The 13,597-nt window shown below is 45.2% G+C and overlaps 1 protein-coding gene across 1 annotated transcript; it reads right to left on the reverse strand.

Annotated features, from left to right (window-relative positions):
- Window positions 1-42: 42 nt before the first annotated feature.
- On the reverse strand, window positions 43-12,159 carry LOC119167298 (phospholipase ABHD3). The gene is made up of 5 exons (XM_037418758.2): window positions 11,727-12,159; window positions 8,048-8,323; window positions 4,235-4,501; window positions 3,446-3,568; window positions 43-1,019 (listed from the first exon to the last, which is right to left on the reverse strand). The coding sequence occupies exons 1-5, from the start codon at window positions 11,967-11,969 to the stop codon at window positions 744-746; spliced, it is 1,185 nt and encodes a 394-aa protein (XP_037274655.2). The 5' UTR covers window positions 11,970-12,159; the 3' UTR covers window positions 43-743.
- Between the last annotated feature and the right edge of the window lie 1,438 nt (window positions 12,160-13,597).

A 13,597-nucleotide genomic window follows, 5' to 3' on the forward strand; every position in this document is an offset into this window, starting at 1 on the left:
CACTTTCTAAATGTCAATCCAACCAGTACACACTTTCTCATATTAATTTAAGGCTAATCGACTGGTTTATTCCATTATATATTCATTTCACTGCGCATTGTAGCAAAATTGTGGAATTGTTCGAATGACACAATGAATGTTTCACAAGGAACCAATAGTTACAACGAACTAGTTAGCGAAAGGTAAGCGTGTATTGTGTGAACACTTTTTTTTATTGCGCAGCAACTCCTGAAAATCTACGCTTTATACATTTATTGGCTGTATAGTGCAGGCACCACACATTCAAAATTTGGGGAACTTTCCTAATCTGTTCATTTTAATCTCATTTTTTGTTTCATTCTTTATCCAACTCACCTCGAATGTTGCATGGCCTTGATGAAAAAATAGATCGCATCAGCCCTACTAAGGTGTTTGGAAAGCTAAAAGAAAAACATACGGTGACTATTGCAGCCGTTGCTTGGCACTGCCTTACTGCGGGCGTACTGCTTTGCGAGACTTTGGTAGCTGTGTGACAAGAAGGCAACATTTCCCGACCAGCTCACCTCATGAACAGCTCTTTTTTTTTCTTTTGCTGCGGGCCACTTTATACTCTTTCAAACCACAACGAAAGCCTATCAAGATCATACTATGTCCAATCAGAAAAGAATCGGCACAGAAGACAAAAGGCTTTTACTACTCGGCGCGTACGATGTGCAGCCGAAGAACCGAGCTATGCAAAATGCGCCCATTCCTTCACACCTGGGTCACTCGCCCAGGCTGTGTAGCGCCTGTAGTCCGCGAGATCTGTACAGCTGCTGCACGCCTCGGACGAACGACGTGACAAAGCGTTCCAGGTAGAAGGGCTGCCGTGGCCAGAGACAGCCGTCCACGAAACCCATGTGGCCGCCGCGGGGTGTCACCACTGCGGCAAGCCAGGGCGACTTGGCGATTTCCTCTTCCGGAAAGGCGCCGCGCGGGTTCAGCGTGTCATCAGACGCCACGAGGAACACCAGGGGGCGTTTCACCATGTCCAGCTGTCCCTGCACGTACGAGCCAATACAAGCCAGGATTGTGTAATCGACAAGACTAAGAAATAGTAGTTCTTGCAGAAACGTACTACTGGCCCGAATACACATTCAAAAAAAAGAGAGAAAAACAATACATAGAAATGAAGGGCACGACATGACGCGCTTCTGGCAATTTAATGTTGATGAAAAGCGCAGACTCACAGAGGAAAACGCTATTACTATGAAAGAATCGAGAGATCCCCAACGAGTATGCATAAAATAAAACAAAAAAAACTTCAAGCACATTTAGGTCATCAGGCTAAGGTACGTCAAGCTAGTCCACCTCACAACCAGAGCGCCTCCGAAGGGAAGCTCATGCACAAAACACACACACTTTCGCGATATAAGCGGCTTCGAACAAGTTTACGATGGCTGCTGATAGTGGTCTGAAAACAGAACACGAAGCTATATTTACTGCAATAAGCCTTGTCAGCCCACAATGCGTTGCATCTGATATAAAAAAATGGAGCATAGCTTGGTCGCACAGGGATGCGAACAAAGTGGAAATCTCGGCTGCTGTGCAAGACATGCATCGCCAACGCCAGGAGGTGCTGACTTCGCCAAGTTTGGGGAGGCGTAGTTGCCTGTATTACCCTCTTCCCGTCCGAGAAAACCTCTCTCAACCCTTTCACCTAGGTGCGAGCTTTTCCTCTTCCTACAAAGCCCCATTCGCACCAGACCGCTATGGTCCCCATAGAAATATATTACAGACACTATAGCACCGCAAGGTACCGTCAACCAGTGGGGAATCTGGTAGTTTGCGCGGCTCTGCGTGAAGACCAGAGCCCTTCCCCTGACATGGCTTAAAGAGCTCGCTGTGAAGAAGCTAAAAACAGAGAAGAAGCAACAAGAGTGAAATAGTCGCAGCAAAAGTGAAAATGCGCTCCATGGCTTCACCGCTTCTCGCGATATCTGCCAGAACCATCACTCTGCCAGCAATGCTTTTAACTGTACCGATGGCAAACACACTATTATCTTGTACATTTGTCTCGGCAATAGACGCTGTCCGTATGATGGTAAAAACATCTAACAATAAAAAACAAAGGGACGTATGCAGTGACCGCCTCATAGGAGCACGGCACCCACAACTAGTAGTTGAGGATCCCTAGTGCGGGACCCCATTGGCGTCGGCTGCTGCCTGGGCTTGTCAAACCAAGGCCTTTTGAGACTGAAGATTAGAGCAGTCAAACAGGGTCACCTCCCACTCCTCCCGAGTAGGGTTGGGGATAGGGGGTACAACAGGGTCAGGGGCAGGCCCACACCTATTCGTAGATGTCCGAAGGCTTTTCCCAAGAGCGTGAGCAACTGCCAGAAAAGGTGGAATCGAAATGTTTGCGGGCTGCCGGGCACATCATAGTGTTCTTAAAAAGTCCGAGTAAAAGCCGCTCCTCCTCCTTACTCAGGATTTTGCATGGGCGGGGATATAGGCTGTGATTGAAATGGTAATAGTCAACTATTTCGCGAAAGTATGAGCAAGTTCAGCGAACGATGAACTCGCTCGTATACTATGGACATGCAAATCAACGAGATCAGTAATTTCAAAAGTATCTACGGAAGCGCGGTGGAGTGCACGTGCTTTGTGTTTTAACTTAAATCCGGTAGGAGCTACCAATAGACGGCGTCATCTCACGTTATCCTGTGAATCGGGAATCTGCGGATAGTGAACTGCATAAGCACGAGTATTACTTAAGGAATTTGATAATGAGGATAAAACCATCATTCTTAATGGATATTCAGACATGAATGGGAAGTTATTGCTGGTTTTTTGCGAACAACATCGATTTGAGGTTGTTAACACGGGGTTTATGTGTGATGCCGAAATCGCGTGAGATGTCTAAAGAAAGCAAATGAAGATTGCCTATTGTTTCGTTACAGCAGGAATTTATCACAAACCGAGAGAGATGAGAATATACAATGAATTAATTGATATGTGGGGTTTAACGTCCCAAAACCACCATATGATTATGAGAGACGCCGTAGTGGAGGGCTCCGGAAATTTCGACCACCTGGGGTTATTTAATGTGCACCCAAATCTGAGCACACGGGCCTGCAACATTTCCGCCTCCATCGGAAATGCAGCCGCCGCAGCCGGGATTTGAACACGCGACCTGCGGGTCAGCAGACGAGCACCATAGCCACTACACCACGGCGGCGGGGCTACAATGAATTATTTAACAACTTGAATACTTATAGGGAACTCCTTACTTGACAGATTGGATACAAAACCGTAGAAACGAGAGCACAGAATCAAAGTCTGGCAGATGAAAAACAAAGGTAAAAAAAATTCATAACTACTCGCAATAGACAAAAAGTTCACGCGGATCTTAGAAATTTTACCATAGTCATATCGCAGTTCTCGTACGTAAAACACCATATGCTATTAATATTAGGAATCTCACCTTGAGGCTGCAGTTTTCGTAGAAATCCTCCACAAAGGAGAAGCCGTACACCGGAGCTGCGTAGCGCTTGTTGAATGAGGACAGCGTCCAGCAACGCAACACCTTGTCTGCATCGAATTCCCTCTGCGAGGAAACCACGTAAGAAAACGTTTTTGAATGATTCAAGATTATTTGACGTTTACATAGTCCAGTACCTTTGTTACAAAGTTGTAGCATTCGTTCCAGAAGGAAAGTTTGGCCATCTCAAGGTCGTCTGTTTCTGATGGGGGCCCGGTTTTCTTTTAAACGTGATTGCTCTATTGCGATAGCAATTATATGGAGATTCTCGACTAAATTTTGCCGCTGGCGTAGGCTTCAGCGTCGCCGTCACTCCCCGTTCGGTGTCCAACTAGTCAAGCTCTTCTGGCTGTAACACCATTTCTCCGTTTCCGCTCTCCCTGTTTACTACTATAGCTACTACAAGCGTCTACTACTAGAAGAGTTTGCTTAATCATCAACCATTAACGTAATTCATCAGGGTGTAAATTTGCCACTCAACGTCAACGTGTATGGATTCAAGATAAGTGGTGCCATTGCAAGCGCTCGGATACCTATGTACAGTGAACATTCTACGAGTTCTGTAAGGACTCGTTTTATATCGTAATGCACCAATTTCTATAAGGAAGGGAAAAACCACGTTCTTTTTTTCTGTCCAGTGAAAACGTAAGCGACAGAATGCTCTCATTACAACTTAGATTGACTTTGGAGATCCTGGTGGAAGTTTTACGAGATCAATATTTATGTACTCACGGTACCGTACACCATCTCCTCGTTGTGGCGCAGGAGGCGCACCAAACGGCGCGTCATCCAAACATTAAGCAGCATGTTCGTGCTCCAGCGGCCTAGATTGCGGCTGGCCAGCCCCAACTGAAAAGGTGCTGACACGGCCACCACCGCGTCAAGCTGCGCGCGGGGACCCCACTGGCTCAAGTACAGCGCCATCTGCAGTCCGCCCAGGGACACGCCCACGCCAACAACACACTCTTGCGGGTACCGTCGGTGCACCTCGTCCGCCACCTGCAAATGAGCAACTATCTTCGTACGCCATTCGGATTAGGAAGCATCAACCGCCGAAACTTCGGTGGGCTAATGAGGCACACTTTACTATAGGAAAGACCACAGTAATTATAATTTAGCAATTATGCTAATTATGCTAATTGTGTTGATGAATTAGCCATTATGCTAATTGCTGGTATTACAATGAAGCCGGCAGCAGTTGACTATCTTACACGTGGCTTCGATTTTTCAAAGATTACTCAGCATTGGCCGAATATGTTATATCAGGGGTGTTACAGGTGGAGCAAAAAAAAAAAAGCCTTCATTCGAAAAGCACACTCACTTTTCACGCAGTCAGTTCTACTGTATATTTCGGACAATCATTGTTTTGACAAAAAAAAGTTAGCGAATGAGTTTTTTCTGGCACGGTACTCGTGTGTTCTATGAAGGAGGCCATTACGCTTAGAAGCCTAATGTGGTAATAATGATTTATAGAGTTTAACACCTCAAAACCACGGTATGATTACGAGAGACGCCATATATAAAGGCGGGTCCCAGAAACTTGAACCACCTGGGATTCATGCACTTAAATATGTATGCACGGGCCTTGAACATTTTCGCCTCCGTTGAAAACCCGGCCGCCTTGGCCGGGATTTGATCAAGTGACCTGTTTAAGAGTTGTAAAATTTATTTCTAAAAGAACTGCGCCTATGACAGATATACTTTCAAACTTCTCATGTTGATAAGCTATTATGATAATCCTACTCTTCATCTTAATCGATATGAAAAAAGGCCGCCTCGCTGTTTGCTCAAGCTAATCCACTATTTGTAGGCTGAAAGTGAAAGAAGAAATCAATCTTGGCGGTCATCTGTTGTTCATAGGCTTTAAAAAAAACATGTGAAATTCATGCATTGCATAAAGCCACATGAAAGAGAATAATAAAGTAGGTGCATGTGAACAGTACTCTCAGTTTTTTGCTGCATAACCATGAATGGTATTGCTGAAATTAATTTGTTTCATAGATCAAATCGACATATTTCGCTTATAAACTTTTATCTGAGCTAATAATGCGCTCAAAAACTTCTTCTGGGAAACACTATAGTCTCCTCGTCTCATATTGTCGCATTTTGTGATGCCGCTGCTATGTTAATCAGAAACAGTGGTCAATAAAAACAAATTCTTTATATACAAACGCTCTTTTACGTTATTTTTATAATAAATAACACGGAACTTTGCCGCCACTCCCACTCGCCGACTACCAATTACATGCCCGCGGCACTATATTCAAACTTGGCGCCAAAGCATGGCTTATGTGGGTATGTAGAATTTAGGTGTCCTGTATTGTACTCAGTATCGGTGTCTCTTGCTAACCATGACCGAAAGAACAAACGTACCGAAAACTGGTGGCGAGCTCCGAGTGCAGCAAAAATGTGCGAAAGTGATCTCGGTTCAGGCACGGCCGGGCTACCAATGAAGGAGCCCATCGAGAGATGGCGCCATAGTATTTCCACCCTGATTACAGGCGCTAGGTGAATCACGTAGTACTTTCAAGAATCTGATCGATTTCTCTGGAACCTTCGACGAGTCATTCATACACGCTGACGAGCTTGATTCGTATATTAGTCTTATATACAATTCTTGAACAATGAACTAAGGAAACTTTTCTGTGAGTGTACGTGCATACACGTTGGTCAAGTTCTTCGCCCCAACATATCGTAAAACGAAAACCCGCGTAGAGCTGCGCTGAATTTTTCACGTTTGAGTGTCGGTATCGCGATCAGTTATATTCATGAACTATTTAAATATAGTCGTACAAAAATAGAGCCGGCTTAGAGGAGCTATAGTCAACAACAGAGTCCTCTATGATGCCTCAAAGCACTATTATGCCAAAGTAGTGAGTATACGGACAAGCACGCTGACAACAGCCAACAACCGAGCCACATTAAGCACGTTGTCAAAATTTGTGCGTTAACAAAGCGTCAGCAATGGCACAGGCACACGAAGATGGCCATCTATGCGTCATGTGTTAAAGAAGCCGCAACACTGTCCACTGACAGTACACAGCTGAGATGTTTTGAGCGTGTCACTGAAATCGTACGATATGCGTTTTCATCCACCCAGATGTTTTGGACAGCGGAAAAATGGGCTCCTGGATTTAACAAATGCCTCGTTTAAAATTAGCGACCAAATAAACAAAGCTTTAGCGTGCATGTTTTTGGTTGTTCGCCGGCCGCAGCTATAGAAATATATCCAGGTTTCTAGTGCGCTGGAACTATCGCCAAAAGATCAAGCGTATGAAATATATAAATACATGGCAAACAGATCGTTCAACGCCCAGAATTCCTTTGGAACTTCAGTCGCACTGCGATAATGACGTATCCAGTCACCCAGCGAAATCCAGTCACCCACTCTTTGCCATCGCATTCCTCGTCATCGCGGTAAAGAATTCGATCGTGAACGATTCGCGCAGTCGCGAAGAGAGCTAATCGTGACGTGGCGCTCTCTGTCCGATACAGATACAGCCGATGGCTCAATCCCATTTCTTTGTTTTGACAGAGTATTAACGCACGTTGCATCAGATGTCCCGGTAGTGCTTTTGTTGAAAGGTGATGTGGATTAGTTGTCCGCACTTCAAATCACCACATGAAATAACTTGGAAACAACATCTCGTTTGCCCAGCGACGCTATTATCTGTCCGAAATCTTCGAGCAACGGCACTTTGCAGTCGGGTCAAATTCGCGCTTGTGACGTTCCAACAAATGAATAACGACGCAGCTGCAGAACACACGGTACTGGTGAAAAGGGCAAGGTCATGAATGTCCATTTTGATGCGCTGAGAGCGGTGACGTGCGTAGAGCGGCATTGAAACGTTGATACACCTATATCGCAAGTTGTCTGATAGTGTGCGTAAAAGAGCAGCGACTGAAACTTTTCTCGTGTTCTTAACGTAAAGTCGTCAGCAAGCTTAACACGAACGCTCCGACATCAGAGCTCGACTAGATTGACCTATTGCCAGCCGAGGAACACTGGGCGCTGTTGCCGAGATAATATCTCGGTAAGCTTGGATAGCTTACGGCAGCATGCATGGGTAGAATCTCGGCAACAGAATCCAAAGCTACGTGGCGCTAGCGTAAATCAAACTGTAAACACACGCTGCGGAGCATTCGTGCTAAGCTTCCTAAATCTATCGCCCACTAATCGAGCAAACACTAATGCACTGATGCAGTAAATACACAGACTACGTCTATCATGCACTAATAGAGTAAACGAAGACGAACTGATAAACAATAAGATTATTCAATTAGGCTTTCGTAATGCCAACAACCAAGAAAATTAAATCTGTCAGAACTGTAGATGGTACATATAGACTCCAAACGTTTGTACTTTGGTGACTGAATAAATATTTCAGTGACGTTGGTGGTATCGCCGATTCTGCATCTTATTGGATGCTTACTAGGGTGAATGCAAGAACGGCAAATCCAGTAAGAAAGGCTGTCATGACTTTCTTTATGTTAATAAATGACTTCATAGCGCTTTCAGTATTCCATTCCTCGCAGTGCACCTACCTCTGCGATGTCGCTGACACTGGCCACGTAGGTGACTCGATGAGTGGTCAGAGGGACGCCACAGCCGCGGCCATTGACCACCACGCAGGGGCAGCCGAGAGTCGCCAGCGCTGGCAAGAGGGCGCGCCAGGGCCGGCTCTGGCTGTCCGTGAAACCGCCGCCAGCGAGGATCACCACCGGACCCGGCTGCTCCTCGTTCACCCAGTCGAGGGCCACGAGACCGCGGTCCGAGAGCACGAAGAGCTCGCGTCTGTACGACAGCCGTGGAAGCCAGCTCTGCGAAGGACACGACCATGCATGACTTGAAGTGGCGTTTTAAATCAGTCCATGCGCACACCGAAATCATAGCATGCATATCCCGCTTGAAGGGACCCCGAAACAGTTTTTTAAGTAACCATGGAATTAGATCACTGGAAGAGCTTATTGCCTCACGAATCCAACACCGCGAAAATTTTAAGAATCCGTCCAGTACGAGCGGAGTTACAAATATTTGTGACGCGCTGCAATCGCAATCTCTCTCCTCTCGTCCCGATGAAAGCGCTGAAAGCTAAGCAGGGAGGGATGGCAGGGCCACAGAGAAGCGTCATGCGCACCCCAGGACCTTGATTACTTTTCTCTTTTTTTTTCTTTGAATGAGTGGCCTTTCAATGTGATCACGCGCGCATGCGTGGACAAGTAGTGGCCTATACCGCGGCGATCTCTGTAACGAGCGAACGCGCCATGTTCAAATAAGCCAAGGGCTGATAGAGGGGCTTGTTACGTGTGGTTTTGGGTATATTGCGTGATTTTTCGAGACAAGAGAAAGCAATTTTTAGCTTACTTTGATATCTTTTTGTGAATTCCAGGCCGCATGCTCTGCTATATAATTTAGCTCACGCGTTATCGGGAGCCTCTACTACCGATTGGCAGCGTTTACTGACCATGTTCAGAAAGTGTTGCAGGGCCCCTTTATTTTTCAATACATGGGACTACCTTCATAAGCGTTCTCAAGTCGGGCCCGAAGATGGTGAACACAGGCGTGCGTAGGCTTCCCTTCCATAGGGAGTGGTGTGAAGGTTCGTCGCAGCGCCTCTTCCTATAGATAGTATTGTTTAGCGCAGCTCAAATTTAGCGACAAGAAATGCTGTGATACGGTCAAGAAAGAGAAGCTTCCACTGCTAAGCTTACCTTCTGCCATTTTATCATGCAGCGCTGCGCTCACTCAGTCAGCCGTACCTACCTCTCCGCAATATGTAAATGTATGGGGCTGACTTGAGTTCTTTCACGTGCACCCAAATATGAGCACGCGGGCCTACAGCATTTTCGCCTCCATTGAAAATGCAGCCGCCGCAGCTGGAATTCAATCCCGCGACCTGCGGGTCAGCCGCCGAGTACCTTAAGCACTAGCTAAATCATTGCGGCGGGGCTAAACAACAAGTAACAGTTAACGGCCATAACTCATGCGATCGTTCTGTAGCATCTGGTATGCCGCAAGGTTCCATCCTTGGACCCTCACTCTTTCTAACTTATATAAACAACCTTCCATCCCACATTACATTGACAATCAGGCTCTTTGCCAAATATTGTGTCATCTACCGAATAATAACTAACCCGCATAATTCATCATAACGTCAATCCGATCTGGACAACATTACCTCGTGGTATTCAGTCTGCAGTGTCCATGAATCCGAATACTTACAAGTGTAAAGTAATAAAAAACTCTGTACTGACTGCACTATAGCCCCAAATATTCAATTACTAATTTTGAGTTACCTGCTGTCACTACAATATCTATGTGTTCACATCGATAACATTTTAACATGGAATAGCCATACTACCTAAGTGATCAACAAGTCAAACCGCACTCTTGGCTTCTTGCGCCATAAATTTTCATTAGCAGCTGTTTCATTCAAACTTCTTTATAAAAAGACTAGTCAGATCTAAACTCGAGCACACTTCATCAATCTAGGATCCTCATTCTTGACCACATGTTAACGCACTATAGAAGCCATTCAGAATCGCAAAGCTCGTTTATTGTCTGTAATTACTCTCGCACTGCTAGTATCTCATCAATCAAAACTTCTCTTTACCTACTCCCTATTCTTTCTAACTGAAGGAAGCAGACCCGCCTATATATGCCTCTTCCACCATTTTTTTTCATGAATCCTGAAATAATACCCATTGCTCTTGCCACATTCTTACGTTTCATCTCGCGTAAACCACAACTTCAAGGTTCATATGCCATTCTGCCACACCGACATCTACTTACACTACTATTTGCGGAAGACTTCATCTGAATGGAACCACATCCCTGCCTACATCGCTAGCAATCCCGATCATGCATCATTCAAGACTACCATTTCTGACTGGTAGCACCACTCCTCTCTGTAATGCTGCAAATGGCACTGAGAGTATTTAAATAAACAAATAACTAGATAAGCAAATAAAATGAATAAATAAGCGGCAAGGATGGGATATCACCAGATGAAATGGTAGCATAGGCTAGAAAAAAAGCGCTGCCTTTTCTTTAAACTCGGAGTGGTTTGGGTGGCCTTTTAATGAGAGGAGGCAAAGGAAGCTGCGTTTAAACTTCACTGTCCTCTTAAGGTATACTCTGTCCACGCCTACACTTACAATGTAGTTTTTAAAGCACATAACTTAGGTGAAAAACATCCTTGAAGCTCTAAGTTCACGCATTCAGTTTTTTTTATATAACGTCATCCTGACAATTGGTTGCTTTCTATCTCTGCAATTTCCATCTTGCTTATCACGATTGCTTCGCTCTCGTAAAGTGCGCTGTGCAAAATTCATGGTAGATCACGTGTACTCTTTGATAAACAGTGGTACGTAGTGATTGTTTTTGATTTTGGAAGGCGTTTTTATCCTTTCGTCTCACGATAATCAGATGGCAACCATAGTATAAGCGACGAGTGACAAAATTTTTTACGCACGCCATAATTTCTTGCGGCCAATGGGACGAAACATAATCCCATCAAGGAAAGACAACCAAGTGCTGACGTTCTTTCTTCGTCCTGGTAAGCTTGTCTCACCCACATTGCCAGGAGGCACTTGATTTACTAGACCAGAAAACCATTTTTCTGGAGCTTACTTCATGGAAGGCTTTTAAGATCAACTACTGGTCATGCCCTGTGCGAATTTCTCGGAGAAATGACGGATGCGTTCTGCCATTCAGCCATCGATAGGAATGAGCGCTTTACATCATTGTCTTAGTTGGTGTACGTCTTCAAAAGCACATGATTATGAAGCATGCCATTGTGAGGAACGCCGGTTTGATTTCGATCATCTGGGACCCTTCAATTCCCACTGAAATCTAAGCTTACAGACGTTTTCGACAATATAACACCACCCTACTTCTCTGCCCTACTGTTTAAAGTATGTGGCCCCAAATGCTTGAAATAGAGTCTAACTTTCTGGCCTAGTTGCGCGACATTTAGCGTGTTGGCGATCAATTAACGAGTACCATTTTACGCCTCCACCGATACCCCTGCAGGTCAAGCATTTAGGCGTTCGACTTTCATTAAAACCAAAATATTCAGACTCAAAACAAAACTTGAAAAGTCTTCGGGGGTGCCGCTTTTCGGTGCTGGTCAGTCCTGACAATTAACGCCCAAACTGCGCTATCAATAGCCCGTACGCTGCGTACGAAGCGCCATCTTCTCTCGCACATTGGCACACTCACGTTGTAGAGGCAGCCGAAGAGGAACTGCAGGTTGGCGCCGAAGCACCAGATCGGGGCCCAGTAGTAGCTCTTGATGAATTCGTCCATGTTGGCCGAAAGGAAGCGGCGCAGGCGGCCGGCGCGGCAGACGAGCCGCGGCTTGCGCACCACGACCAGGATGTAGTAGACGACGTACACGGCACACGACACGCACACGGCGAGTTCGGCCCTGGTGGACAGCTTCATGCGCGGTATGATGGCCATTGTAGCGTATGATCCTCGCTCGTCGCCTCTCTTCTTAGCACTATTTCGTTCTACGGCTCGGGAGGGTCACGTGTCGACTGTTGCGAATGGCGATGATAGTGAACGTGGTGACAACACACCTTTGGGTACAAGTGGGTGTCACAAACTAACGTGACTCTTTGAAGCGAAATTTGTTTTATCTCGCCCTCCGCTATCAGCCGTGTTGAACACGTACGCAAGAATCAGGAACGTAAACTGCAATACAGACGTCCTTAAGATTTATTGGCAAGTCTATATGAAGTTTGGGGTAAAAACGGACTAGAAAAATAGCACTACTTGAGCAGAAGACGCAATGCTAAAGAGAAATCAGAGCTGATGGCACTGCAATGCGCATTGCTCATTTTAAACGACCACTCGCCACCCCGCGTTCAAAGATGAGAGCGGCGGTTTTTCCCTCTCCTCGTGAACCATGTCGGCACTAAGCGCTAGAACCGATGAGGATTTCACGCTTCTTGGCTACACGCTGCTATTACCGCTTGCGCTGTTGTGAGCACAAGATATTAAGTGTGATCTGTTTATCGTGCATGTAATTCATGCGATAAGGGGAAGAACGGACGGGCGGCTGCATGGAACTGTTGTCTGCGTCACAGAAGTGCGCGAGTTGGGGAGGAAACTATCGGGAGAGAATATTGTACTCCTTTTTTTTTTGTATTCTAAGAGCCTGGTGATTGGTGTTTTAGAGCTTGAGAAATTTTTCTTGCGTGTTTTTTTCTCTAGTTTGTTTTTTTTTCACTTTAGGTGCAATTATTTATTTTTTTGTTAAAATATTTGTTTCTTTTTTTTTGTACTCGTTGTCTCGCCCACCAAAGTTACTGCAACCCGCGCCGGAGAAGCGCACGTGTTGTGGGAGCGGATTATGAAGAAGGCGATGACGATAAAGAAAAGGAGGAAAAGAGCGCGCGCCGGCTTACGTTGACAATAGTTTTGCGTTTCCAACAAGCAGATGACGCCCGGCTTTTACAGACGTATTTACAGACGCTTCTCGGGGATGAGTTCTCTGAAACACACAGCCCTGCAATTATTTCATTTTGGTGAACGTGTAGGATTGATTAGGGACTCTAATCGGCTCAGGCTATTGAATTTTAGGGCTTAATAAAGTATTAGGAGCGAGATATTGGCGCGATGATGATAAATAGCTAATTTAAGAAAAAATTGTGTGTCGGCGTTGGCGTCGTTGCAGATGACCAAAAAATGATGAGAACGCCATACAAAAACGGCAGTCACACCATGTCATTCTTAACGACAACAGAATCCGTGAAGAACTGTAATTTTTCCACGTGATCCAGTTTCTTTGATAAATTTTTATTGGTCTACTGATTTTCACCATCATGTTCCCAATATATATATATATATGGAAGGAAGGGTATACTGAAGGGCTTGTTTTTCTGTGTTTTACGCAATAATATTGATATCTAACAGGCAATAATGACAAGGAAAATGTAGACGAACATATTAGACCAAATTGTAATGTAAATAAAAAGAAAAAAGTGGGTGAAAAGATAACTTGCTATAGGCAGGAACCAAACCTGCGACCTTCGAATGACGCGTTCGTTTCTCTACCACTGAGCTACCACGGCAGCTATCCCCCC

Source organism: Rhipicephalus microplus, chromosome 6, assembly GCF_043290135.1.
Source record: "Rhipicephalus microplus isolate Deutch F79 chromosome 6, USDA_Rmic, whole genome shotgun sequence".
Classification (NCBI taxonomy): domain Eukaryota; kingdom Metazoa; phylum Arthropoda; class Arachnida; order Ixodida; family Ixodidae; genus Rhipicephalus; species Rhipicephalus microplus.